The following is a 24,259-nucleotide window of genomic DNA, read 5'->3' as shown; positions in this document are numbered from 1 at the left end:
AGCTTAGCTGAAAATCATCAGGCAAATACATAACTCTTGAAGAATAAGAAGCTCTTTTGCACAATTAACAAAACAATTGCTCTTACTCGGATTGACTACGACTTTATAAAGCTTAGAATGGAAGCAACCCCCGAGTTAATATTTTTTTCTTCCAGTAGTAAAATGGGTTATTTTTGCAGTTACTTATTGTTGCTGAAGAAAGAGGAATTAATTTCCAGTGTGAGTCTAGAGTTGAAATTCAAACATATTTTCAGCGCGTATGTTTGATTTTCTGTGTGTGAGTCGTTCTGCTGTCTTAGCTGCAGAATAGTTTTTAGTATTTTGAGCTGAAGAATGATCTTCTAACAAATTTTGGTAAAATTTGCTGTTCCATCACACTAAGAAGCTGATCTTGGTGATGTGTGTGCCTCCAAGGGCATGGCACTGCTGTCACACTGGGGAAAGGCTCTCACCTGAGCTGGGCACAGTGCAGAATCAGCCACTTATTTTACGTACAGCTCCAAAAAGCGAGTTTTTCGCTCTCACCTGGAGTGCTCATCTGGGAGCTGACACCAGCCACCAAAGCAGTGGTGGCTCTGATCTTCTGATCTCTGCCCAACCTGGAGGTTAGGACAGGTTTAACATGAAAAGGAAAAAGACTACCCAGGAAAGGAGCTACAAATACTAATACCTGCCTGATGGGTTAACGGGGTGTGCGTTACTGACGGCTCCTAGCCTCTTCATCACAGCCCTTCTCATCCTAAGAGCACCCTTTAGTTGAGCCAGTGTCTTTATTGTGGGCAACCGATCATCTCCGTAATGATGCCATTTGTGACTAATCTTCCAGGATTAAAAATGAACTGTAGCTGCTGCGGCTTCCACCTTTGCCGCATAGCAACGAGAGCAGAAAGTCAATTAATTACCTTCTCGCTGGAATCCAGGGGCCCTTTCGTCCTCAGCTCAGCCGAGTGTGTAATGGAAAAGGGATCGAGGCAGGCTGCGGCTGGCCAGCTGGGAATTGCATGACAAAGTGAAAGATGAGCTCTGGGAAAAAGAGGAGAGAGAGGGCGCTGGGGGGAAATCCTTGTCCTACAGGTTCATTAAAAAAAAGTAAGATGCCACTGATTACACAATTATTGATTTATTTCCCTGCTTTCAGCCCTAGCAATGGTTCTGCAGACACCCTTGTCTCCTTGCAGGGCACCATCTGAGCTCCTGGGGACATGGGGTTTTCTGCTCTGAAATCATCCCTGCTTTGGAGCTGTGCTTTCAAGAAGTTTCTTTCAGTATTGGTCACTTTTTGACTGCTGTAACCTCTCTCGTTGCCCCAGAGAGATGCCACATAGCAGCTATTTGGTTGCTCTGAGAGCTGGTTTCAAAGGTGACTGTTGTAGTGCTCTTTCAAGTGGCTTTCTATGGTGAAGATTAATGGGAAAATAATTTTAAAGATTTAATTTCCTCAGAAAGAGTTGACTGATGGGTACAAACACAACTGAAAAACCATGGATGATGATCTGAACAATACTAGGTTTGACTCAGAGCAAGAGGAGGTGCTACTTCTAGCAACTTGTCTGTGATGCGGGGACTTAGAAGGTCACCTTCAGCCCTCCCAGACTGGGACTCAGTGAGCAGAGCCCTGTTCTGAGTGAAACTGGGAAAATGAGAAAAGATGAGGAATATTTTAATGTCCATTTATCAGATCTGGCAGCTTCAGACCCCGCAGTAATTAACTGTTAATGAGGGCAAGTCAGTGTTACCTTTGGTCCCTCCAGTTTAGCAGCATCCCTCAGGTCACCTGGCATGGGTCAGGACATCATGAAAGACACCTCCTGGGGCAGGAAAGCAGTGATAGTGGAAGGGGGGAGGATGAACTGGGATGTACACAAACCTTCAGCACAGCTAGTGGTTGAGCCAGACAGAGCCATCGGGTGAGGAGGGGATCCCTGCGGAGGGCTCTGTTGGGATGGCAGCCAGTGAGGTGTTAGAGAATATCAGAGGGAAATCTGGCATCAGATGACCAGAAAGGCATCCTGGTTTGTAGAAAGAGTTAAACCTAGAGAGATCATGGAAGGTGAGATTCTCTAGTTTAACTTTACCTCCAGGCACTTCTGTCCCATTATCAGCTGTGCTGTGACCTGAACTGGGCTCAAATCATTTATCCATAGTGACAAATCTTCAGTGACTGAAATAGGAACAAGAAAGTTTAATCTCTGCTTTCCTGCACAAACTGGTAAAGTCTGGGATCCCAGGTTGCCCCTTCCCTGTTGGCAGTTTGTATCACATAACGGAGTTTTTGGCAAAACAAAACCTCCAGCTTTATCAGCCAAAGACCTCTGACACAGCAAGAAGGATGTCAGCTCCTCCTGAAAAGACTAAGTGGGTGCTGTGCTCAGCTTGGTAAGTTCAATGACACTTGCAAGTCTTGAGGAACAAGTCCTGAGGATCTTCTACCCTGTGCAATCACCAAAACATGTTTAATTAATAAGTTAATCCTAAGATTAGGTGGTTTAGTATTGGAAGAGAGTTCCTGAATCACAGTCCTGCTCTCAGATCGCACAGCCCTCTCCTTTCCCAGGCTTGCAGTCTTCTTTCACTCAGTTTTCTGATGTGCTCCATGGAGAAGTAGTAACTTTAAGTCTCATTATTAATTTATCTCAGCCACAGTTTACATGTGTGCAGGGGGAGGTAATCACAGAGCTACCTTCCCTGCTGTTCTTTTCCTGAGGTTTTACACTCTCCAAATTCCTTTTAGTCATAAATCAAATTAACTAAATTGCTTAAGAAGTACTTTTCTATTAAAACAAGATAGTGTTATGATGCCAAAAGGTTTATTATGAGAACTGTCTGTTTAATAGTTATACTCTGAGTTTATGGGCTGCTATCTTCTCTTCAAAGTTTAAAGGCTTTGAGAATGCTCAAGACTCCCCCATGAAATGTGTATTCTAGTATGCATTTACAGAGGTCTAAACCGAGGCACAAATAGGTGAAAAGGTATAAAGGTGGCTAAAACATTAGTTACTATATTTGCTGAAGACCTTTGGATCCCTGTGCAGAGCAGGAGTGGTACCTGACATCTTGGTGGACATTCATTGCCAGGACAATTAGCAGTTCAGATCAAATCAAATACCGCTTTAGTTTAGGTGTTTACGCAGCAGGGTTTCAGTGTTAGCCCAGCACAGCACCTAACCAGACCTGGTTCTTGGGTGGATTGACGTGGTTTGACCACAGCAGCACACACTGATAAGTCAAAGCTCTAGTTTTTGGACTTATGGCTTTGGGTCTTTAGCACTTTGGGATCTCTGCCCTTCATTATATTTTATGATGGAGACATCATTTAAGATGCCAGAGAGATGGAGCAGTCAGTAAATCCCTACCCCTCCTTCCCTTTGGGGTTGCCAGCAGAACTGGAGACTTGAAGGGGGTGGGAAATTTTTCCCCCTCCAGGGACTGTGCCAAGGAAACCCAACAAGCCAGTTTGGTCACCTGAGCATTAGCAGCATTCAAATAGATTCAGGGCGATAGACCCTATGGTCCTCTAAAATATGCTCTGAGAGTGAATCTAGGCCCCATTTAGCCTTCAAGCTCTGTGGTCATTGAGAGGCTGAGAGCCTGCTGATCGAAGCAGTTATCAATGTTAAGAAGCCAGGCAGCCACAGCTGGTCCCAAATCGGTTTGCCAGCCATGGGGACATGAACAAGGTCGTGGTCCTGACTGGTTTTGGAAAGCTCCTGAGCTGCAAACACAGTAAGGCCAGCTGGTGCGTTCATGGACTCTTTCATGGGACTCAATGATGTGCTTCATAAAGCAACATGTCCCCCTTTTTCTATTAGGTGCTACCCCGGGAAGAAAGCGGTGGGGGGGAACAGCAAATCAACACAGCAAGATTCCCCAGCGTTTGAGCTTCCAGTGCAGAGCAAGATGGAAGAGCAGCAGCACAGGAGTGTAAAACCCCCTCCAAAACCTACAGTGTGTCCCAAAGAGATGCACTGCCCTGGGTTGGGCTCCTGGTGTGCTCAGCAGAGGGGTGGCAGTGGCCTCATTGGCACCACGAGCATCTCTGAGCTTCAGGTAGCTGCCCCATGCTGCCGCCCTCTGCTCTCTAGTAAGGATGGAGAGGGAGAGCAGAAATGCTGCTTTAGTGCCCAGAAAGTACTCAAGGGTACTGTGCGATCACTGCTTCAGTGGGCCGTTTGCTGTGGTGGGTTTTTAAGGCTAAAAGAGAGTCAATGCAATAACAAGAAAATGCAAAAAAACCCAAACCAAACCCCATTATTTTAAAAAAGAAGGTTTTTCAGGCTGGAAAAGCAGGGCATTTAAAGAGGAATCGGAGCCAATGGCTAAAGCATAAAGTGGATGCTCCTGTGACAAAAGCACAGGCTTGGGATTCAGGCATTATTAGTGTGTTGTCTGGCATGGGATAAAAATTGTTTGTACTAGTAATTTAGGCCAAGACATATATACGTAATGAAGTGCTTAACTGCAGTTTTCTGCAGGGGGTAATGTGGGAGTTAGAGGCATATGTACCCATTGTACCTGTCTCTTCATGCCTCTATTTATCATGTCTGAAAGGCAGAATAACCACTTCCCACCTACGTAGCAGCTCTGGGAGCATGACACAGCCATCCCTGTGAAAAGCCAGGGCACCACTGGGGTGGTGGCTGAGCACGGGCAGAGTGAGCATGGGATGGGGGCCAGGGAGCTGGGATTCAGCATCCTCTGGGTTAAGTTCTTACTTTCTTAGCTTTCTAAATGGTAATAGGAGTGGGTTTGCCCGGTTTTGCAGGTGCAAGGAGGTGCACGTCATGATAAGTACATATATGCATGTGTAAGCATATTTTTATATATATATTTTTTTATATATATATATATGATATTTTTCAGTGGGGGTCGAAGGTGCCAAGCACTATTATTTGCAAGTATTTTTTTAGTCCTGTTTGCTTTCCCCTCTTAATTCAAAGGCTTAAGCTAAATTCATGGGAGAGCACAGAAGTTGTCCCTGTAACACCCATTAGCCAGATACCGTCGGGCTCCTGGCAGCAGCCAAGCAGACCCCTGGGTGAGGAGCACCCTGGCTGGCTGCACCTTGCATATTCCTGGGTCTGTTTCAGCCTCTCCCTGGTGCAGAGCAGCCCGCCGGGAAGCCTAACCGAAAAACCCACGAAAGGTTTGCTGCAGCAGTAACAGGTGATATTTTTATTTTGCTGAAATATTTGCTGTGGGTTAATGTGAGCTGCCCAGCTGAAATGTGTGCTGCTGTATCACAAAAAACCCATCCTCTGCTATAGTTGTGATTTCCAGCTCATGGTCTGTTCCCTTCTTATTGTTTCCTGGCAAGGGATAATTTCAGTCATGTCCCAATATCTGTTTTCTTTCTGTATGTTACACTAGATGAAAGAAGAAGAGCTGCTCTGCAATGGTCTGGTCTTCCCTGCATGAGATTGATGCTGAGAACCCCCGGGGCTGGCTGGGCTCCTTTGGTGCCCCTGGACAGGGAGCTGCTCCTGCAGCATGGCTCACTGCTTGCCTGCTCATAAGGGCAATACATTTTACCCTGTCCCAGTTTTCCTAATCTGAAGTGCTGACAGGAAAACTTTCCAGGTCAGGGTGTTTGATAAACTATATAGAAATGCTACATTTAGACTGAAATTAATATGTGTTGTCCCCGTGACCGCATCCGGAGTCAGCACGGAGGAGCTGCCTGCAGCGTGAGATGGTCTGCTGCTCTGTTATATCACGGATCAGACACTTGGCAGAGGCAGGCTGCGACAGCGAATTAAGACACTGAGATTAGCTGATCTCTTTGAGCCATGTAAGAAATAAACAGGTTCTCCATTGTTTGTGTTAGACATAGGCAAATTGCATTTCCTTGCATTTACCCTCAGTTACACCGTTAGTCACAGGAAAGCTGGTTCTGCCTGATCCTGAGACCCCTTTTGGCTGCAGAAAGCCCAGCGCTCTCACCCTCCTTGGGCTGTAGCATGTTTTCCCAGTGCAGTGCATTGCGGTGCTCACACTGGTACGTGTGGGATGAAAGAGAACAACATGTGTGGAGCCTTTCTGCAAAAAGAGGCTTTTTTTTTTCTTTTTTCTTTTTTTTTTTTTAAGAGCAGGACTCTGCCCACACTGCAGAGCAAAGGAAGCCGAGTCAAGCACAGCATCCAGTCCTCGCCCACAAGCACCACTATCTCAGTAGCTAGCAGTAGGCATGCAGAAGACTCACCAACACTAGTACAAGGTGAGGTTTTCTGTCTCATCCTCTCCAGCAGCAGATGCAGTGGCACTGGAATTGTTGCTGTGGGCTGACCTGTCTTTCCCTTTGGATTGAGCCATGACGTACCTCGCTTTGCCCTTTGGTTTTCCTTACGACACAGCAGTAGCTTCCCGAGGCGTTTTTCTCGGCTCAGATTTTGACTGTATCCTTTATGTGGCTTTTATTTTTGGCCTCTGGAAAAAAAAGAAAATAAACTAATTGATGATATCAGCACACGGAGGCTGCACATCCAAATCCTGCCTCTGAAACAGCAGCCTCCGTGCGTGAGGCTCCACAAAGAGATACAGGGGCCAGGTTCAGAGACATGACTAAAATTTTGCCGGTAGCAGCAGTCCCTGGCTTAGGTGTACTCTGTTTGTGTCACTCCAAAATACTGAGCAAGGTCCTGTTAAAGGGAGATACACAAGCCTGTGCCTGCTGCCTTCCCTTGTTAGCCTTGGCTGAATTGCCAGGAATACCAAAAAGTGGGGGCCAGGTTTTCCCAATGTGCTAGTCTTGGCTTTTGGATGGGGCTGGGGAATGTTTGCAAGAGATGTGAGTAACTGTCTTGTGTCATTGACCTGCTTTTATTGGAAATGGACACAAAATGGAGAAGGAAAATGGGCAGATGGGGGATGGAGCTGGCTGAGATTGAGCCCTCCTGACAAGAAACACCCCAAAGGCAAGCTGGCTGCTGGCACTGTCCCTCTGCTCTGAAAGGCCCTTCCTCACAGCCTGCACAGATCAAATAAAACTAAGAAAACATAATATAAAAAAAAAGGAGGAAAAAACATAAGGGGAAAAAAAAGGTGATATAAAAGCTCTTCAGTACTTGGGCATCATCTGACCACAGGCTGCTTAGGGAGAAATTTCCTGTATAGACCAGTCGCCGGTCATTACAGCAGCTTTTATTCTATGCTTTGAAGCATCACCTACCAGCCAGGATAGGGTATGGGACCAGGTGGAGACGGGTCGGATCCAGGCAGCTGTTGCCGGGTCCAGAGGCCACTGTGCGAGGAGCTGAGCTCAGCGCGGGGAGCAGGGCCGGGGTCAGCAGAACAAGCAAGGGACGTCGTAAGCGTTTGCCCCTTGACCGAGCGGGGCGGCCGAACACGCGCCCTCCTGGGCACAATCCTCAGTCCTGCTCCGCTCGGGAATACGCCGGGCTGGGCCGGGCGAGGCAGGCATGGATGCTGCCTGTGCAGTCACTGCCCGTTAGCCTATAGCTATAGGTAATGCTCGGTTCCCTGCAACTTGTGCTTTCATTGCAAGTTGACCCTAATTTTGTTTAAAATCATAAAGAAAAAGGAGGGGGAAAAAAAAACAAGCCCCAAAAATAACATTATGCTGGAGGAAAACAGCCAGTCTAGGACTGGGGAGCACAATAATCTAATTTTGAAAAACAGCACTTAGACTCTACAACTGTAGCAGAGGAGCTTTTGATTTGAAAGCTGACATTAAAAAGCCTGGCATCTAGGAAGTATACACTTTCCTTTCCTAGTCCATAATCGTTTTCTATGAAATACAAGAGCATGTACATATATGAATATCTAATTTGACAGTGATGAAGCTTTATATATTAAGTCAATAAAAATGCTGTTAAGCTCGTGGGAACAACACTACTTGTGTACTGACCTTGGAATTTGGCATCTCAAGTAACCAATGGATATCACTTAATTTTTATGTCAACAATAAATTTAATTCCAACTTATTGGAACTATCTTTGAGAACATATCATGGTTCAATTGCAAATGAATTTTTAGTTTATATATGATAATGCTTTATCAGGGCTCTTCCCTTCTGGGAAATGAAAACCACAGAAATTCATGTACAAAGTGTCTCCCAAATTGCAGATCAGAAGTTGTCTATTTTGCAAATAGTGAGGTTAAATCAAGAAGCCTTTATTTAGTTTTTACGTACTCTCCAGGCAAATTTTCTTATCATGAGACATGTTAACATAAAATAATGATATTCCCAGGCTTTATATGCTCTGTCTTTATTTTATGTGTCTTTAATTTAGGCAGCCATTTTGTGTTCAGTAAAAAAATTAAATAAGGAAGGGACATCCCTTGCAGACTTTCTCCTGGAGACTTTGCTTTTGGATTTTACTCTCTTATGATTATCTTACTGCAAAGTGTCTGTCTACAGCTGCCTTTGTCTTGAACACCATGCTGCGCATGAATCCAGCCTCAATATCCAGCGCACAAACCGAATAGCAGCTTGTGTGATTCTATATCCACCGTTTCTACTTTATACTCTAAATGCTGACAGCAAGCTCTAAACACGGGCAAGAAGGAGAAGGTGTAATCCAAGGCAGGCGTGTTTGCTGCACTATGCTGGGGCTGCTTTCTCGGGGTGTTTCCAGAGCGCCGTGCCGCAGACCGCAGCCCTTCCTCCCCTCCAAAACCCGTTCGCCCTGCACGACGTACTGACACTGATGCTTTTTTCCTTCCCTACCCTCCCGAAATTCCCAGAGCTATTAACTAGGTCACGGGAGCTGGTCCCAATCCAGTAGTTTATCTAATTGCCTTTTTATAGTATATTGTGCAACTCTTTATTATCCTGTCAGAGTTCCTCTGTATGGTGCCGGAGGGGGGGAACGGGGAGGCAGAGCTGGGATGAAGCTCACTGCTGCACAGCCAGTCATGGTCGAGAGCCGAGGGTGAGCTTGTGCATCTCTGATGCTGCGAGGATGGTAACGGCCTGGGCAATAAACCTAGGAGGTACTTTTAGCAACGGCTGGGGGCAAGGCGGACCGCTTCTGACTCCTGTGATCACATCTCTAGGTACATGTCCGGGAGGGATGGCTGCTTCTCCAAGGAGCGAGCGTCTGGGCTGAACTGCGTTAGGTCTGCTCTGGGCAGGCTGATTCTTGGGCAGACGTGGCTGGGGAAGCTTCTTGGCTGGTCAGGCAGAAGGTGCCCCCCCGGCCTTCTCATCTCTGCAGCTGGCAGCTCTGTTGATGATGCCCAGCAGTGGATTTTTAGGGGTGTGGGGAAATATTGTGGCATAAGCAAGGAGGCTGTGCGGGAATCAGGGGGTTGCACACCTGCATTCGGACATCCGTGCTTTTTGTCAGTATTACAGAGGAGGATGAAGATGGGCATGCAGGAATTGCCTTAAGTCCCCTTCTGCACAGGGACCCATTTCGGACATGATTTGCAGCACGGTGGCTTTGAGGCAGTTCACAGCCCACTGAAGCCCATGAGAATCAAATCCTTTGGGATTTGGGAGCCTGACTATGCAGTGAACTAGGAGTGATGCTCGTCCTGCTCCCAAATAATCACACCTTCATGCACCTGCCACTGTGTTGTGCCATCCAGCAGCCTGGAGAGGGTCTGTCAGTGAGGGCTGTAGAAAGACAATTCACTCAGGGTTGACCTTTCCTGCTTTTCTGAAATGATTTGGGAGCACGAATAGCTCTTTTCCCTCAGCTTATTAATCAGAAGACTCAGCCACAAGCCCCCCACTCCCCGAGCCTGCTCTGTGGAGATAAGGCAGAGTCGTTCCTCCGGCTGGATCTGCCAGTGCCTGGGGAGGATGGGGGAGGTCTGGGCGAGCTGTTCCCCGCAGGAGCAGGGCTGCACACCCCCAGCCCTGGCAGGGTTGCCTGGCGGGGGACGAGACCCTCAGCCCACCCCGGGGAGCGGGTGCAGAGAAAGCAGTCAGTGCCAGAAACCCCCAGCGTCAGCCCCGGGCAGAGGGGAGGGCTACGGCTCGTTTGCAGGTTCTCTCTTTCCTTTTAGCTTGATCTGAGATGATTTGCAGCTCAAACACCCCCCTGGGACCCGCTAACCTTTGGATAAGGTTTGGCTCCGTTATCCTGCTTGGGCTAATTAAGAGTTAGGGGGAGCCCAGGAGTGACGCGGCTGCCTCCATCCATCCATCCATCCATCCATCCATCCGTCCATCCATCCACCCTTCCCTCCCACCATCCGCCCCTCCAGCCTCCCCCCTTGCTCGCTCCGCTCCGGCTCCCCGGTGGAGCGGCGCGCTGCAGGCGGCGATGGGGAGAGAAGCAGAGGTAAATGCCCCGACCCTCCTCTCCATTTCTCGGGCTTCGCTTTCCTCTCTTCCTCTGCCTCTTTCCTCTATTCCGCCCCCCCCCCCCCGCCTCCTTTTTGTTTTGTTTTGGTTTTTTCTGTGTGCTTTATCCCTGGTTTTAGCCGCCGGTACAAATTCAGGGGGTCTTTTTTTTTTCCAGCCGCTGCTGCAGAAAGTCTTTTTCTCCCTCCTCTGGAACGGGTCAGGAGCGAGCCGCCGTCCCGGGGGCTGAGGCATCCCCGGGGAGGTGTTTCTAGCCAGGCAGCAAGGCAGGGTGCTGCCGGGGGGGCTCCGGGGTGCGCCCTACCGGCGGCGGGGGCAGGCGGTGGGTGCGGGCGCAGCTTCCCGGCGTTAGAACCGCGCGTGGGATTAGCGAGTGGGTGTAGAGGCACCCCCGGCACCCTCCACTCCCCAGCTCCTGTATCCCCCGGCCCCCCTGCGGCCCCTGAACTCCTCAGCATCCCCCCGGCATCCCCTGCATCTCCTGCACCCCCTCAGTTTCCTATTCGCCTCGGTGTCCGCCAAGGCTGGGCAGGCAGCCGGGGCTTTGCCGGGGGTGTTAGGGTGAGGGGTCCCTCGGGCAAGGAGGGGACACTGCCGCATCCAGCAGCGGGAAGAAAGATCCCCCGCCCCCAGGGCATCCCCGCCCGGAGAAACGGGCCAGGTCGGCAGGCGGGGACGGAGGGTCCCGCAGCCCACGCAGGGAGCCCCTGCCTCGGGGAACGCCTCTCCCCACCGGCCCGGCGAAGCTGGACTTATTTTCAAGCCCCCTGTGTTTTTTTTTTTTGTTTGGCTGGTTTGTTTGGGTTTCGGTTGGAAGGGGTTTTTTGTTTGTTTGTTTGGATGGGGTTGTTTTCTTTTTAATTTAGTTTGGGGTTTTTTGTTGTTTTTATTATTTTTTTCCTACGAGGTGTCTCCCGAGCCCAGTACGTCCCTAATACGCTGGATGCTCAAGGAGCAGCCGAAAGCCCGTCTCCTCCACCCTTGGCGTGATGCCGGTGATTGGGACCCCCTTCCCCTCCCCGGCACCAAGGGGAGGGTGGGCGGGGGGGGATGCGGCGCGGTGCCCCGGCGGGCCCGCACCGGGACTGCCCGGGGGCTGCGGCAGTGCCCCGCCGGCTCCCAGCCGGGGCAGGGCCGAGGTTTGGGGGTGCCGGGGCAGGGGAGGGGATGTGCTAGACGGGTTTAGGAAGTATTCACGCACCAGACAGCGGTTTGGGTGAATTTTCGTTCCTTCCTCCGTGATGCCCCCTGCAGCCGCCAGAACCAGGTCTCCTTCATGTCTTCTCTCACAATGAACTTGTCTTAGGCTAAATTTAAAAAAAAAAAAAAAAAAAGAAAGAAAAAAAAAGGAGAAGAAATCGTTGAACTTATCCCCCGAGGTGTTCACTGTAGCAGTCCTTTTCTAGGACTGTAAAGAGGCGAAACGGCGACTGCGGCAGCCGAGGGCAGCAGTGACGGCCCGAGCCCTTCGCGTCCTCCTCCCCTGGATTTTAATTGTCCCCGGTGAAACCCCAGCCCGCCGCGGCCCTGGGGGCGGGCAGGGCCCTGCTAAACCCGCGGCGAAAGCCTGCCCCGCTTGGCTTTCTCGACCTATTTGTGCGCTGACATGTAATAATTTCTCCGCAAAGCCAAGGATGCGCCTCGCTTAGCCGCCTTCCCTCTCCTCGCAGAGGAGCGGTTGCTATAAAAAAAAAAACATTTGGGGGGGGCAGTCTGCTGCAAAAGACCCCCCGCGCCCGGAGCCGAGAGACCCCCCTTAGGGGTAAAGTCCTCACCGGGGCCTTTTTTTTTTTTTTTTTTTTGATACATTTCAGCTGCTTTGCACCCAATTTCCTTTTGGATTCTGGCAGAAAGGAAAAAAAAAAAAAAAAGTGTTTAAGTTTTTTTTCCTTGGAGCCGGGTGGGGGGGTTCTCTCCCCACCTCTGCTCGGTGCCGCATCCCACCTGCAACTGCAGCCCCAGCGCTCCCTCCCCGCTCCCTCAACAACGATATTACGAAATAATTTAAAGCTGGCTTTTCCGCCCATCTATAGTAAAAAAATATTATTTTTTTACCTTCCAAAGCGGCAAACGAAACACAGATTCCCCCCCGGGCCTTTCAAGGAACATCTATTTTTTTATAAAACAACGATGCAAACGATCCCCCCGCAGCAGAGGGGGACGTGCTCTCACACACACCGCCCCAAAATGCCAGCGCTCCCCCTGCCACCCTGGACTTGTCTTTGCCACAGCACAGGACAGGGATTTCTCGTTGCCGTTGTTTGCTCAACTCGGAAATATTTTAAATAAAGAAAAAAAATCGTAAGGCTTTTTAATTACAAATAAGTATAAGCATTTGGAAGCAAAACGAAAATACCGGTTTGGGTTTGTTTTTTTTTTAAGCAAAGGAGACTCTCTACATTAGATCGTGGGGACCAAGAGGAGAAATCCGCAGCCGATATCCCCGCGGGCTGCCGGTGTCCCGCAGACGCCGGTGCGGTTCCGCGGGGCAGAGGCGCTGCCGCCCGGCTGCGAGCCCCGGGCGGGAACGGGAATCCGTTTCCCTCCGTTTTCGGAGCACGCAGATGACAGAAGTCGTTACAGGCAGCTAAACCCTCGTTCCCTGGGCGCAGATTTCCACACACCGCTGCGCTCCGCGGCTACGGCAGGACACGCTGCCCAAGCTGCCCCCGCCGCTGTCCCCAGCCTCCATAGGGGCTGCAGGTTTTGGGGGGAAGAAAAAGGAAAAAGGAGGGCGTACGAGGAGGAAAATTCCGTTAAGAACCGGTCGAGAACCGTTTGTCCGCCTCTTCAACGGGGCTCTTTTGTTCGCTGTGGGGAAGGGGCTGGCGGCCGGGGGCCCCGCGGCGCGGCTGTGGGGCAGGCTGTGGGGCAGGGCGGGCAGCGCAGGGGAGCGGGGGGGGGAAGGACGGGGCGGGGGGGGGGGGGGGTCCGCGCTGCGGCGCTGCTGCTGGCGGGGCCCGGCGGGCGTGGGTGGGGCGGGGAGGGGGGGGTGAAGGCTGGGCTTGGCCGGGGAGGCTGGTACCTCCCCCAGAAATGCAGCAATTCTCTCCCCTCTCCCTCTTCTCTCCGCGAGGTGGGCGCACTGCGATGGAGACGCGGCGCGCTCTGCCAGGGGCTCGCTCTGCCCGTCTGGTGACAGCCGCCGGCTGCTGACAGCTGCCCCCCCCCCCCGCCATCCCCGCCCGGCTCGCCCCCCGATCCCGCCGCGGGGGCCGGCGGAGCGGCGCGGAGCGGAGCGGGCGGCGGGACGTGCGGGCCTGCACCTCCCCGCAGCGGTGTCATGCCCCTGGGCACCCCGGCCGGGAGCCGCTCGCACTGCGCCGGGACGCGGAGGTAGCGGCTCGGAGCAGCTCCCCCCCCCCGTAGCGGCCGCCCCCCACCCCCTCGCCGGGCGCCGAGGTCCCCCCCGCCGCCCCGCCGCTCCCCCGCCCCGTCGGGTCTCTCCGTCCCCGAGGGTCTCCGAGCAGCGGAGCCGGCCAGCCGGCCACCATGGCCACCCTCCTCCGCAGCAAGCTTTCCAACGTGGCCACCTCGGTGTCCAACAAGTCCCAGGCGAAGGTGAGCGGCATGTTCGCGAGGATGGGCTTCCAGGCGGCCACCGACGAGGAGGCGGTGGGCTTCGCCCACTGCGACGACCTGGACATGGAGCACCGGCAAGGGCTGCAGATGGACATCCTCAAGTCCGACGGCGGCGAGGAGGGGGGCGAGCCCCCCCTGGAAGGCGACATCCACTACCAGCGGGACGGCACCGGGCCCCTGCCGCCCTCCGCCTCCAAGGAGGCGGGCGTCTGCTCGGAGCTCTCCGGGCAGGGCAAGCCCAAGATCACGGCCTGGGAGGCGGGCTGGAACGTCACCAACGCCATCCAGGTACGACCGCCACCGCGCCGGCACACCGCCGGGCACCGGGGAGCGCTCCCCGGCCCCGCTCCCGCTCCCCGCTCCCCGCTCCCCGCTCCGCGCCCGGCCGGCAGCCCCGGGCTTGATCGCAAGCCCGCTGCGGGGAAAAAAAAGAAAGAAAAAATACAGGAAAGACAGAGGAAACACTTGGGGGGGGGAAGGATTAAAAAAGGAAAGGAAAAAAGCGCAAACCCGGATCGCTGCTGCTTTGCCCCCCGCCCCCCGAATACGGCGCAGAGCCCGGGAGCGGCGCCGGGCCCCAAGCCGCGTCCCGCTGCGCCTCCCCGCGGGGCCGGGCTGGCGGGGCTCCCCGTCGGGCTGGCTCGGCACATGGGCCGGGGGCGAGGGGGGACCCCGGGGGGCCCGGGCCGGTGGTGGGGGCTGCGCCGAGGTGGGCCCGGGCCGGCTTCTCGGCTCTGGGGGGTCTTGGTGCACTGCGAGGGGCTGGGGACAGAGAGGGTGGAGATCGGGGCAAAGCGCGGGCGGCAAAACCGTGCTCGCTTGTTCTGGGTGCTCCGGGGTGAGATTATGCGAGTGTGCGTGAGTGTGCGGGTTGTGATCGTGCGGGTGTGATTGGGGGGGGGGTGGAACGTCAGAGAGAAAGGAGGGGTGCGTTATCGTGTGTGGCCGTGATTGCATGGCGTGACTGTGCGACCGATTGCGTGGGTGTGATGGTGTGCAAGCGAGACAGCGAGCGTGCATGTGACTGCGACTGTGTGACTGCGTGTGCCTGGGTACAGGTGCCTGCCTGGTGAGACAAGCAACACGGTTTCCATTTTGTCTCTTTCCAGGGGATGTTTGTTCTGGGCCTGCCCTATGCCATCCTTCATGGTGGATACCTAGGACTCTTTTTAATAATTTTCGCTGCAGTGGTTTGCTGCTACACTGGGAAAATCCTTATTGCCTGTCTTTATGAAGAGAATGAGGATGGGGAGATAGTCAGGGTGAGAGACTCCTACGTGGACATAGCAAACGCGTGCTGCGCGCCTCGCTTCCCCACCCTCGGAGGCAGAATTGTGAACGTGGCTCAGATCATTGAACTGGTCATGACCTGCATCCTCTATGTGGTGGTCAGTGGGAACCTGATGTACAACAGCTTCCCCAACCTGCCCGTCTCCCAGAAGTCATGGTCCATCATTGCCACGGCAGTGCTCCTGCCTTGCGCGTTCTTGAAGAACCTCAAGGCAGTCTCCAAGTTCAGCTTGCTCTGCACATTAGCCCACTTTGTGATCAACATCTTGGTGATCGCCTACTGCCTCTCCAGGGCACGTGACTGGGCCTGGGACAAAGTCAAGTTTTACATCGATGTAAAGAAGTTTCCCATCTCCATCGGCATCATTGTCTTCAGCTACACCTCTCAGATCTTTCTGCCTTCCTTGGAGGGGAATATGCAGAACCCCAAGGAGTTTCATTGCATGATGAACTGGACTCACATAGCAGCTTGCATCCTTAAGGGACTCTTTGCCTTGGTCGCCTATCTGACCTGGGCTGACGAGACCAAGGAAGTCATTACAGACAACTTGCCGTCCACCATTAGGGCAGTAGTCAACATTTTCTTGGTGGCCAAAGCCTTGCTCTCCTACCCCTTGCCGTTCTTTGCAGCTGTGGAAGTCCTGGAGCGATCCCTTTTCCAAGATGGAAACAGGGCATTCTTCCCCAACTGCTACGGGGGTGACGGGCGGCTCAAATCCTGGGGACTCACCCTCAGATGTGCCCTGGTAGTTTTCACCCTGCTCATGGCTATCTATGTCCCGCATTTTGCCCTCTTGATGGGTCTTACTGGGAGCCTCACAGGCGCAGGGCTTTGTTTCCTGCTCCCCAGTCTTTTCCACCTCAAACTCTTGTGGAGGAAGCTCTTGTGGCACCATGTCTTCTTTGATGTTGCCATTTTCGTTATAGGTGGTATCTGCAGCGTCTCTGGGTTCATCCACTCTTTAGAAGGCCTCATAGAGGCCTTCAGAACCAACGCTGAAGACTAAGGAGGGGCCAGAGTCAGCTGCAGTAAGAGAATCGCATCAAACATCCGCATAGCCAAATAATTCTGCATCCCTTTAATGGAAAGAGTCATTATTTTCGTTACGTGCATCCAACAAATTCTATGTCATAGAATCTGCAAATTAAAGGAAATAAGAAGAGATTAAAGTGTTTGCCCTGCCGTCTTTTTAAATAAACTAAGAATTAAATATATTTTTTTGTTATTTAGAATTCTTTGAAGGAAATTATCCGGTGCCCCACCCTTATCTCCTCACTCGTTGCCTGAAGCTTGGCCCCCCGCGAATGACCTGTTGGGAAACAGTCGCAGTTTTCAATACTCCTTACAGATATGCAATTCAGTGTTTCAGGAGCTGAAACACAGGTGCCGATCCGATGGGATTGGGTTACTGCGCTCACAGACAGAAGCGAACCAGCCGTGGGTGCTGGGAGCAGGGACCTTCATTTTACACTGTGTGAGATGGATGTAGATCAGACCTAGATTGTACGACCAGCCCAACAAATCCAAGCAGCGGCTGATGACCAGCGATGCCAGTTACCTGCAATGTTTACACCGTAGTCACATAGATGTCAGGACAGCTTAATTCTTCCATCCGAATTCACACCGAGGAACAGCGCTTCCCATCGATTACAATGTTTTGCCTCTGGTTGAAATCGCAGACCTGGAGTCCGCTTCTCGGTGACTTTTTTTTTGTTTTGTTTTAACAATTTTTATTTCTAAATTATGAAAAGTTAAAAAAAAATAATTGTTGGATTTGACGTCGTTCAGGATACAGGAACAAAACTACGACACAATTCATTCTGTGCAATCTACCAGATCCGTGGAGCTGTTTCCAATGTACGTGTGGTGTCATTGTGGTAAATAAGATGAAAAATGTATATCAGAAAAAAAAATCTATCTTTAACATATAATGTGGTACATAAATATATCAAATAAAGAGAAAACATAGCCGATGAGGCTGGCCTCGTTCGTGGGGGGGTCGGAGGAGCTGAGCAGGGGCAGAGGGGGGTTCATCCTCCCCGCACCCGCTTGCACTGGGGGGTGAGGCATGGGGTTACCGTACATCCTTGATGGTAACGGAGGGGTAGCGCTGGGTTGTCACCCACAGTGGGATTAAGCTGTTTGCAGGAGGTAGGACACTTATATTTTGGGAAGGGGTCGTCCTACCGTTGGGGGGGGCTGCTTTCGCCCCCCGCTCAGCTTTGCTTTATCCCGTAGCGCTCAGAATCCAGAGATGGAGGGAGTTTGCAGAGGTACCCTGAGACTTTTGTTCTTGTGAAGGAGGAGGAAAAAAAAAAAACCCACCCTCACAAACAAAAAATGCAGTGGAGGTGGGGGGGAAAATAAACGAAATAATGGGCTGGGGGTATCACCTGGCTCGAACCACTCTGTCCTGGTCACGGGTGCGGAACGTGGGGCTGATCCCCGCGGCGGGGATCAGCCCCACGTTCCGCACCCGTGACCGAAAACACCTCGATTGACACCGATTTAAAAGCCACAACAACTAATTCGTTGTCCGCCCGCTGCACAGCGGAGGAGGAGGACTGGGGGGGGGGGGGAACCCACGGGCAGCGCTCCCGCAGCCCCGGCACAGCAAAGATCCCCAAATCATGTCCACCCCCGGTAGGGACTGGGGTCCCGTGTCCCCCCCCCGCCCTCGTCCTGCCCCGACGGCAGCGGGCAGCTCCGCAATGCGGTACCGGGGCGGGCTGGGAGGGGGGGGGGCACAAACCGGGAAAATGGGCTTCGGCCAGGAGCCGGGGAGGGTGGGGGATGTCCCTTCCCTGAGAAAACAATATTTCTGGCCGTTTCCTCCGAATAACCTGTGATGAACCACCCCACCGGCAGCCAAATGTGCCCTCACCCCCTGCAGGTCCCGGTATCCCCCCCCCTCCTCCCGGTCCCCCCCCCCCCCGCCCCGCCGCAGCCCCGGGACCTCGGCGGCAGCGCAGCGCCCTCGCCCGACGGCGCGGCCCGGCCCGGCCCCGGGAACCATCCCATCGAACCGCCCGGGATGCGGGGAGACCGCTCCTCCTCCTTCATGAGCGATTGCTGCTTTTTTATTTCTGCCGTGAGCTCTCTGCTCCAGCTCTGTTTTCTCCCTAGGGTGCTGAGAAGGGACCAGCATGGGAGAAGATCCAGCTCATCTTCTCCCTGCCCTGTGTAGGGCTGAGATAACCCCTCGGTTCCTGGGAGTCAGCGGAGAACCGAGGAGCCCTTCGCAGGTTAACACCACGCTCCTCTGCACATCTGTGGTTTGCATCTGCTTTGCACGCGCGGGTTTTAGGATCCGTTTCTCCCCGCATTCCCCATTTGGATGGCAGGAGTGTACAGGACGGCTGCCGTGCCGCAGCGGTAGCACAGCTCGCTCGCCTCTTCTTGCGGGCAGCTGGCTGCGTGTGGATGGGGGATGCTCACAGACTAACCTGTCCCCTGCCTTTGTGTTTTTCAGGGGCCAAAGGTTTTCCGGTTTGGGGCACATGATGATAGAAAACGTTTTATGAAGCTTTAACTTTGCAGAGGTTTTAAACCTAATTCAGCGCTTCCTCCCCCCCCCCCCCCCCCCACTTGTGAACAGAAATGGCTCCTGCTTTGAGTGTATTTGGGGTCTAAGATGATTTGTGCTCTTTTTGCTACAGTGGGGGAAAGTCAGGGCAGCCAAAGGCTCCTCGTCTCTATTCCTCAGGGTGCAGAGAAGGGGAGCACAAGCAGAGAGTGCCCTCAGCCCCTGCAAGGGCACCTCAAATCCCCAAGTCCTGCCTAGGCACAGCCCCCCCAAGCCCCATGAGACACCGCCTGGCTGGAGGGACTCTGCGAGGCATTTCTGCCTCCCCTGTGACGCCTGGCAGCAGGCTGTGCGGGTCCCAGGGATGACAGGGCATCTCAGCATCTGGCTCGCTGCGATTTTCAGCTGTGGTAAAGCCAGCGATTATCCAGAGGGCCCCAACGGGCTTTGTCTCACTGTCAGTTTTGCTCAAGCGCTTTCCTCCGTCTTTCTGCCGGGTGCCGACGCACGCTCGCGGCTGACGTGAGATGAGCTTGCGAAATGAGCCCGCTCAGCAAGCTGGAGTGATAAGCCGAGGCTTTGTCCTCTAAACTTGTCCGTGGCTGGAACGAGTGCGGCTGTTGGTGCAACCCTTGTGACTTGGGCTTGAAATACAGGCAACCCCCTCCAGCCTGCTGCAGCAGACATTTTGATGCTGTGCTGATGCTAGTGAAAGCGTACATGAACCAGTGTTGTGGGAGATGTGCAGTCTTTAAAGCAGGGATGCAGTGGACTGAGCAAAATAAACCCCAAAATAGCAGCAGGTTTAACTTGGACAAAGCAGAAATCTTCTGAAAAGCCAGCACGATGGCAAAGTCTGATCTCTGTTCCAAACGGCTTTTGTCTGCAGCTTCGTAGCTTCTGGTCATGTGCTGCAGCAATCCTCTAAACCTTCTCATTCTGAAAACGAGACAAACAAAGGCCCTCTCTCCACTAGCAGGGTACAGATTTATTTTCCTCTGTGTCTTTATGGTTCCTCAAGTACAATAGGAACCTCTATTTGGGTTCGTTCCCTGCGACATGAAGGTAGTATCAAATCTCTGTTATCCTTACGCACCCACAGGGCCATGCCACCCAATGGGACTGTCGGTGGGAGCTGGAGGGAGGTGAGGGCTGAGCCCGCTCCTCTCCGCGTGCTGCTGCTGGTGCTGGAGCTCACAGAGGGGCAGGTATGGCTCTGCCTTCTCCCCACGCACATGGAGCCGGAGACCTTGGCTGCATTGGCAGCTGGCTGTCTTGGCCTCATGAACCTTGGATGCTCCAAATCACATATTCCAGACTGCTTCAGAAAATGCTTATTTTGATGGCGGCACTAATGTTCTCCATCACCTGATTTTATACATCTTTCTACCTGTCTGTGTATTCAAATCCTGACTCAGCTCACCCTTTTGTTTTTGTAATGGCCTCCCTGTCCAGTGCCCCTTTTTCTTTCTCCTCTCTGCTTTGGGATTCACAGGCCCAGCCGAGACAGGCACGTGCCAATGGCGAGAGGTCAGTAGCTTGACAAATGCTGGAGGAACTGTGCTGCCACTCATGTTTTCTCAGAGCTATGGGACCTATCAACCAACTACATCGTGGTCTGCTACCAAGAGAGGGGCAGGTGCAAAAGGGCTTTTGAGGGTGAAAGAAATCTTCCTGGGTAATCAGAAAATGCCTCCTGCATATGAAGTTTGTATTTTGGGTGAGGAGCTGGAGGCTCCACCAGTGACCAGCAGTGACTCCACCAACACGCTCAACCATCAAACTGTTATTTGGGCACCCACTCATGCAGGGATGTGCCGACCATTGGTGCTGGGCACCTGCAGAGGGGAAGGGAGAGGAACAGGGAGCAAATGGGGGAGGGTATGAATGGAGGGCAGTAGATTTTGGCTCCAAAAGGGCTCCTCTGGGCTCAGTTCTGATGTGCCCATGGGGCTCGGTCCTCATCGGCTGCTCAGGTGCTTGTTCTTGCATACGTGTGGCCCAGGATGGGGAGCATGGAGCCAGAGGAGGGTCGCGCAGGAGGCAGAAGTGGGGTTGTAGCACTGTCACACCTGCAAAGTTCAAGCATGTAAAAGTCCCTGGATCTCCCACCCTGGACGTGGTGCTGCCAGGGGACAAGGCTCCACCTCACCTACTTCCTTCCTTGCTGGCAAGCTCTGTGGATTGCTGGTGGATCGACAATGGGTTGTGTCCACATGCAGGAGGTCTTGCTGGCGTTTGGGAGGTGATCCATGCTTCATTACCTCTGTGAGGACCCGGCATGTGACCCGGCACAGCCTCCGGTGAACAGAGCACTTTGTTCTGACCCTTTGCACTTCCCTGCCGGCGAGCTGCCCTCTAATCCCCGCAAGGAGGGATTTTCCTTTCCTACCCCAGCTCCCTGTGCCTCAGTCCCCTCGGAGAACAGTGGCAGGGTAATAATTTACTTCCTGCCACAAGCCACTCCTTCGGACTTTTCCTTTGACCTTCAGACCGAATCACCAAAATAAAAACAACGGGAGGGAGAGCGGCACATGCTGCTGGAGCGTGGCAGTGCCCACCAGCCCCACGGCTGGAGCCCAGGAGGCCGGCTCCCCGCACCTCGCGCTCTGCAGGTAATGTCGGTCTACTTTCTCTGGGATGATTGTGACTTTCCCGTGTCTTTGTAAGGACTTAAACCCTTTTGGGAGAAGCAGAGGTTTTTGTGAAGGGCTCGTCCCTTGCTGCCAGGGACCCAGCCGGCACACAGGAGACCTGCTCTGCAGGGATCTGGCTCAGGGTCAGAAGCTGAAAGTGGAGGGCGTTTGAGTTCCAGCAGTGGGGTTTTTTTCCCAGCTGTGGAGGAATCCAGAGAGGAGACAAGCAGCCTCCTTGCTCCCCCTGGAAATATTGTAACAGGTGGAAAGCTTTCTTGCATTAACTGTGCCTCCCCCAGGAAACTTCCAGCACCGGGATCTTCCGTCACCCTGCTTGTGTCCGCAGCCCCACATCAGCTCACCTCCCTGGGTGAGCTCCCATGGGGATCAGCCACAAGTGTTTCTGACCCTGGGTAATTTCAGGAGCTGGCAGATCAGCAGAGGTAGCTGGTGACCGACCATGTGTGTCCCCATGTCCCTGAACCACCTGCACGGGGAAAGCAGGCTTGGGACACACTGGGCTTTTGCAGCCAGCACCAGAAGGGTGAGGTTTGCACCAGAAATTTCTGGTTGTTTTGGCTGTGGTGTCCCAGGCTGTGCCTCTGGGACCAGCCTGGGCCTGGTGAAGCTGAGGGGTGCTGTGTCTGGCATCCCTCTAACGGGGCATCCCCGACCCCCTTGCTGGCAGGACAGGGAGGGCTGTTCCTGCTCAGTGCCAGAGCAGGGGAAAAGAGATGGGCTCAGCAGGTTTCAGCGACGGTCTGCTGCTCTTGCACAGGGGATCAGGGGTCCTGACAACGCCTTGAGCAGCACTTGGCCCAGTTTGGACTGGGCTGCCCACCGGATCTAGTATATATAGCTCTGCTGGAGGCAGTCTCTGGCTGCCAGCACCAGTTGCTTCTCAGGTTTTGCATGTGGATAAAAAGGGGTGAAAACATGCATCCCATGCAGCGGAGCTGGAGTCGGCAGCTCTCGGGGACGGGATGGGGACAGAGCAGGGCAGAGGAGAGGCATTCCTAGGGACGCTTTGCCCACAAGCTTTCCTAATGAACCCAGCACTGTGCCAGCAGCGAGGGGCCTGGTTTCGGGCAGTGCAGCTCCCCGAGCCGTCTCCAAGCTGCTAAGCCCTGCTCAATCCGGCCGGGAAACTGCCTCTCTGCCCTTGTTCCTGCCAGGCTGGTCACACTCAGGGCTTGAGCTGTGGGTCATGGCCCTGAGTGTGCACTCTGTGTCAGACTGACTGCGCTGCAGGAGAAAAGAGGCGCTCATCCCCTGAAAGACAGTTGTTTGGTTTTTTTAAGAAAGGCTCTAGAACACAGGCTGTAATGTGTCCTGAAGTGCTGCTGGGGAGGAAAGGAAAGGAGAGCAAACAGGAGAATTGCACCTTCCCCAAGGACAAGGCTGGCCAGCTGCTTCAAACTTTGAGTTATTTATTCTGAGACTGTGCCTGCACTTAAAAAACACTTGGGATCAAGAAGGTCCCAGCCAACTAATTTAATAGCAATAGTAAGATCAGGCATTTATTCCTCTGAAGATGTAAAGGCTTTGCAAGAGATCAGTAATACTCTGCCACATTCATATTTGTAGAAACGGAGGCACAGAAAGTTCCAAGAGTTGCTCAAACCCACTTTAGCTGTCCTTTGGAATATAAACCTGATCCCTTTGGAATATAAACCTGATCCTGATCCTCCTCTTGGCTCTTTTCACCAAAACATGGGAAACTTCCCAGCACCCCTGTGGGACTCCTTGGCAAAATCAAGGGCAATGCCTAAGGCAGAGCCCTGGCTTTTTGACACTAACAGAAAAATATAGAGAGGGGAAAAAAATTTTTTAAAGAACCCCAGTGGTCACCAATAGTCTATTTAGTCTTTCTTAAATTCTCTTAAGACAAAGAAATAGGCTCTGACCTTTTAAAGAATATTCTATCCTACCCTATCCTATCCTATCCTATCCTATCCTATCCTATCCTATCCTATCCTATCCTATTCCTTACCCAGCAGAGATAACTGAGTAGGCAAACATTTTAGGTCACCTTTCACTTCAGGTCAATGGAAACTTGCTTTGTGCTTTCTAGAGAAATATTTGTTTTAATCTTATCTGGACCCTACCCTGCAATTCCGATTGCTCAGAACTTTGTGGTTCCAGTCCAGTGATACTTTTATGATTATGGTTATGGATATTGCTAGATAGGGAGGTTAAGATACTATACCTTTCTTTCCCTATAAAATTGCATATATGTGTAGCATATAAAATACTATAACAGAGAGAGAGGGTGGTACTTCTCTGCATCTAGAGACAATGGGTTGGACCTGTTGTCCACTGGACATGTCCTGCCCCAGAGAAGCTGCAAATGTGGCTTCCCTGGGGTGAGTGGCACCGGCCAGAGCTGGCCCCGCCGGGAGAAACCAGGCTCAGCCATGGAGGACCATGCAGCCCTCAACCTCTTATAGGGCTTGGGGAAGTGAAGGCAGCTTTCATCCCTCAGGGAGAAAAGGAAAATGTTTCCAAGCACAGGCAACATCTGGAGGCTCTGAGCTGTGCCAGCGCAGCTGAAAAAAAATCACCTTTCTGTGGCCAGGGCTTGCTCCCACCATGGTCTGACCAAGTCCAGCCCAGGCAGGAGACATGCACAGAAAGGGTTAAATTGCTTGAGAGCTGCTCATCACTTCTGAACCCAGGTCCAGCCAGAGGTTTTCCTGGCATAGATGTGCTCTCTGGAGGGCAGGGAAGCACCAGCCCTGCACAGAAGACCAGCAACACTGGCAAAACCCGACACTGACACCAGCAGATCTCTGGCTCTACTAGAATTGTTTAATTTTGTTTAGGACCCTGCAGGTGCTGGGCAGGGGAAGGGGCCAAGGCCAGTCCCGGTGTAAGGTGTGCATGGCCACACCTGCAGCACCTGTAGGGATGCGTGCCTGCATGCCTATATAACGTATGTGCCCTGC

At 52.7% G+C, this 24,259-nt stretch overlaps 1 protein-coding gene across 1 annotated transcript; it reads left to right on the top strand.

Annotated features, from left to right (window-relative positions):
* The first annotated feature begins 13,768 nt into the window (after positions 1-13,768).
* Positions 13,769-16,155, top strand: SLC32A1 (solute carrier family 32 member 1). The gene is made up of 2 exons (XM_075022548.1): positions 13,769-14,146; positions 14,968-16,155. Exons 1-2 carry the CDS (start codon positions 13,769-13,771, stop codon positions 16,153-16,155), a joined length of 1,566 nt encoding a protein of 521 aa, XP_074878649.1.
* The last annotated feature ends 8,104 nt before the right edge of the window (positions 16,156-24,259 follow it).

The sequence above is a fragment of the Buteo buteo genome, chromosome 2, assembly GCF_964188355.1.
Source record: "Buteo buteo chromosome 2, bButBut1.hap1.1, whole genome shotgun sequence".
In the NCBI taxonomy this organism is placed as follows: domain Eukaryota; kingdom Metazoa; phylum Chordata; class Aves; order Accipitriformes; family Accipitridae; genus Buteo; species Buteo buteo.
The sequence above is the reverse complement of the archived record's forward strand: the minus strand, read 5'-3'. Positions and strand labels throughout refer to the sequence as shown.

Excerpts from the sequence above, each read along its gene's own strand:
- SLC32A1 (XM_075022548.1), top strand. The coding sequence starts at position 13,769 with ATGGCCACCCTCCTCCGCAGCAAGCTTTCCAACGTGGCCACCTCGGTG. Across the intron at positions 14,147-14,967 it reads ACGTCACCAACGCCATCCAG|GGGATGTTTGTTCTGGGCCT; the intron begins GTACGACCGCCA and ends GTCTCTTTCCAG.